General features: G+C 52.1%; 1 protein-coding gene across 1 annotated transcript in view; it reads left to right on the top strand.

Annotated features, from left to right (window-relative positions):
• The first annotated feature begins 761 nt into the window (after positions 1-761).
• Positions 762-1,919, top strand: part of IBA57 (IBA57, iron-sulfur cluster assembly homolog (S. cerevisiae)) — a 17,228-nt gene continuing 16,070 nt past the window's right edge. The window contains exon 1 of the mRNA XM_006876119.1: positions 762-1,102. Within this exon, the coding sequence (XP_006876181.1) occupies positions 762-1,102 (341 nt within the window). The remainder of the gene's footprint in view (positions 1,103-1,919) is intronic.

Here is a 1,919-nt window from a genome sequence, read left to right as displayed (position 1 = left end):
GTACACAGGGTCGCTATGAGTCAGTACCGACTCCATGGCACCTAACAACAACAACAAACAATGTATTCACTGTACAAATAACCTCTGGGTTGTATGCTGAGTGAAAAGTTTCATAGTTGCTGACAACTAGAATCCAATTTAGGAAAACCCCTATGTGCAGAGTAGAACTGCTCCATAGGTTTTTCATATGTGACCTTTTGGAAGCAGATTGCTAGATCTGTCTTGCTAGGTTGGATCAAATGTTGATGGTTCTAACCAGCCAGAGGTGCCTAGCAAGATAAGTCCAGCAATGTGCTTCCAAAGGGTCGTAACTTGAAAATTCTATGGAGCAGTTCTTTACACACTTGGGGTCGTCCTGAGTTGGAATTCACTTGACAGCAACTAACAACAGCAATTATGATGCTTTCCAATCAGCATACAAACCTCAAGTTATTTGTCCCACCTTAAGACTGCCAACCATCAGAGAAGGGAGTAGAAGTCATGGGCAAATTCGAAAACAGACTGCCCTGGTTGGCCCCAGAATTTTCGCTGGGTTGGAAGGCAGAAGCCTTAAGAAGAGGTGGTGAGAACCATGGCAACAGGGACTGATACCATCCGCGGGCTGCTAGACGGATCACCTACCCTCCTCACCCCGGGTAGGCTGACTGACAGGCCGAGGCCCCGCCCCCTCCCGGCGGAGCCGCTAGGGGCCGCTGTGGCGGAAATTGCGGAGCCGCTACTCTCGTGGCATTCCTTCCTGTCCATTCTCATTCCTGCCTAAGATGGCGGCTGCGGCGCTCCTCCGCAGAACAGCCTCGTTTCACGGCGGCTCCGCCTGGGGCTTGCGACTGTGCTTGGCTCCGAGGCGCCGCCTCACGCACGATGCAGGCCGTCCTGACGGTGACAACGCCAACGGTTCAGCCTGGACTGGCTTCTTGCTTGGCGAACGCGCGGTGTTGCGCGTGCGCGGGTCGGACTCCGCGTCCTTCCTCTCGGGGTTGCTGACCAATGAGCTGCCGCTCCCGGGTCCCGGGTACGGGACGACCCCGCCCTCGTCGCGTGCGTGCTACGCCCACTTTCTCAACGTCCAGGGCCGGACGCTGTATGACGTAATCCTGTACCGGTGAGCGCTGTAGAGTCCTTTTGGGTCCAAGAGCATCGGGGTGCCTTTGGGTGGGTCCAGGAGCTACCTCTGCGGGCCGGGTAAGGCCTTTGTGCTTGGGTAGGGGCCTTCAGATCTGCCCTTCTTGCCGCTGCCCTATCCGAGTTCCCCTGTACTCACCATTTGGAAACGCTCAGACGCACTGCGTTGAGTACCCCTCGATTACCCTGGATTACCCTGGATTACACCTGATGACCCGAGGCTCCTACCCCTGCCATATCATTACTCAGTTTTTGTTTAAATTAGTGTTGTCATTATTATGAGTAGTTGGACTGCAGGGTCTGTTTGAACTGCAAAGTCGGTGGTTCAAACTCACCAGCTGCTCCTTGGAAACCCTATACTGGATCTCTATGGGTCTTATAGGGAACCCTATACTGGACTCATGGCCCTTAGCAACAAACAACAACAAATGTTCACTGAAGTCCCGGTGTGGCGCTGTAGGATAAGCACTGGACCGCAAGGTTGATTTGAACACAAGGTTGACGGTTTGAATCACAATGTTGGCAGTTCAGACCCACCACCCACTCCTCCGAAGCTCTACACAGGGTCGCTAAGAGTCAGAATCAACTCAATGGCATTTAACCAGAACAGCAAAAAATATAAACTACATGACCAGTTGTACAAAGTATTGAGTGGGGGAGGGATGCTGTGTTCTGTTCTTTTCCTCTCTCCCCTATTTTCTGTTGTCAATATAACCCCTAGCCTATCTTTGCTTCCAGGGAGCATTTTTCGTATATAGAAGTACTTAACCTATAGTGCCACATGTGAACTCTGTACT

This window comes from Chrysochloris asiatica, unplaced genomic scaffold, assembly GCF_000296735.1.
Source record: "Chrysochloris asiatica unplaced genomic scaffold, ChrAsi1.0 scaffold00354, whole genome shotgun sequence".
NCBI lineage: Eukaryota > Metazoa > Chordata > Mammalia > Afrosoricida > Chrysochloridae > Chrysochloris > Chrysochloris asiatica.
Note: the sequence above shows the minus strand (reverse complement) of the source record. Positions and strands in the feature narration are given on the sequence as shown.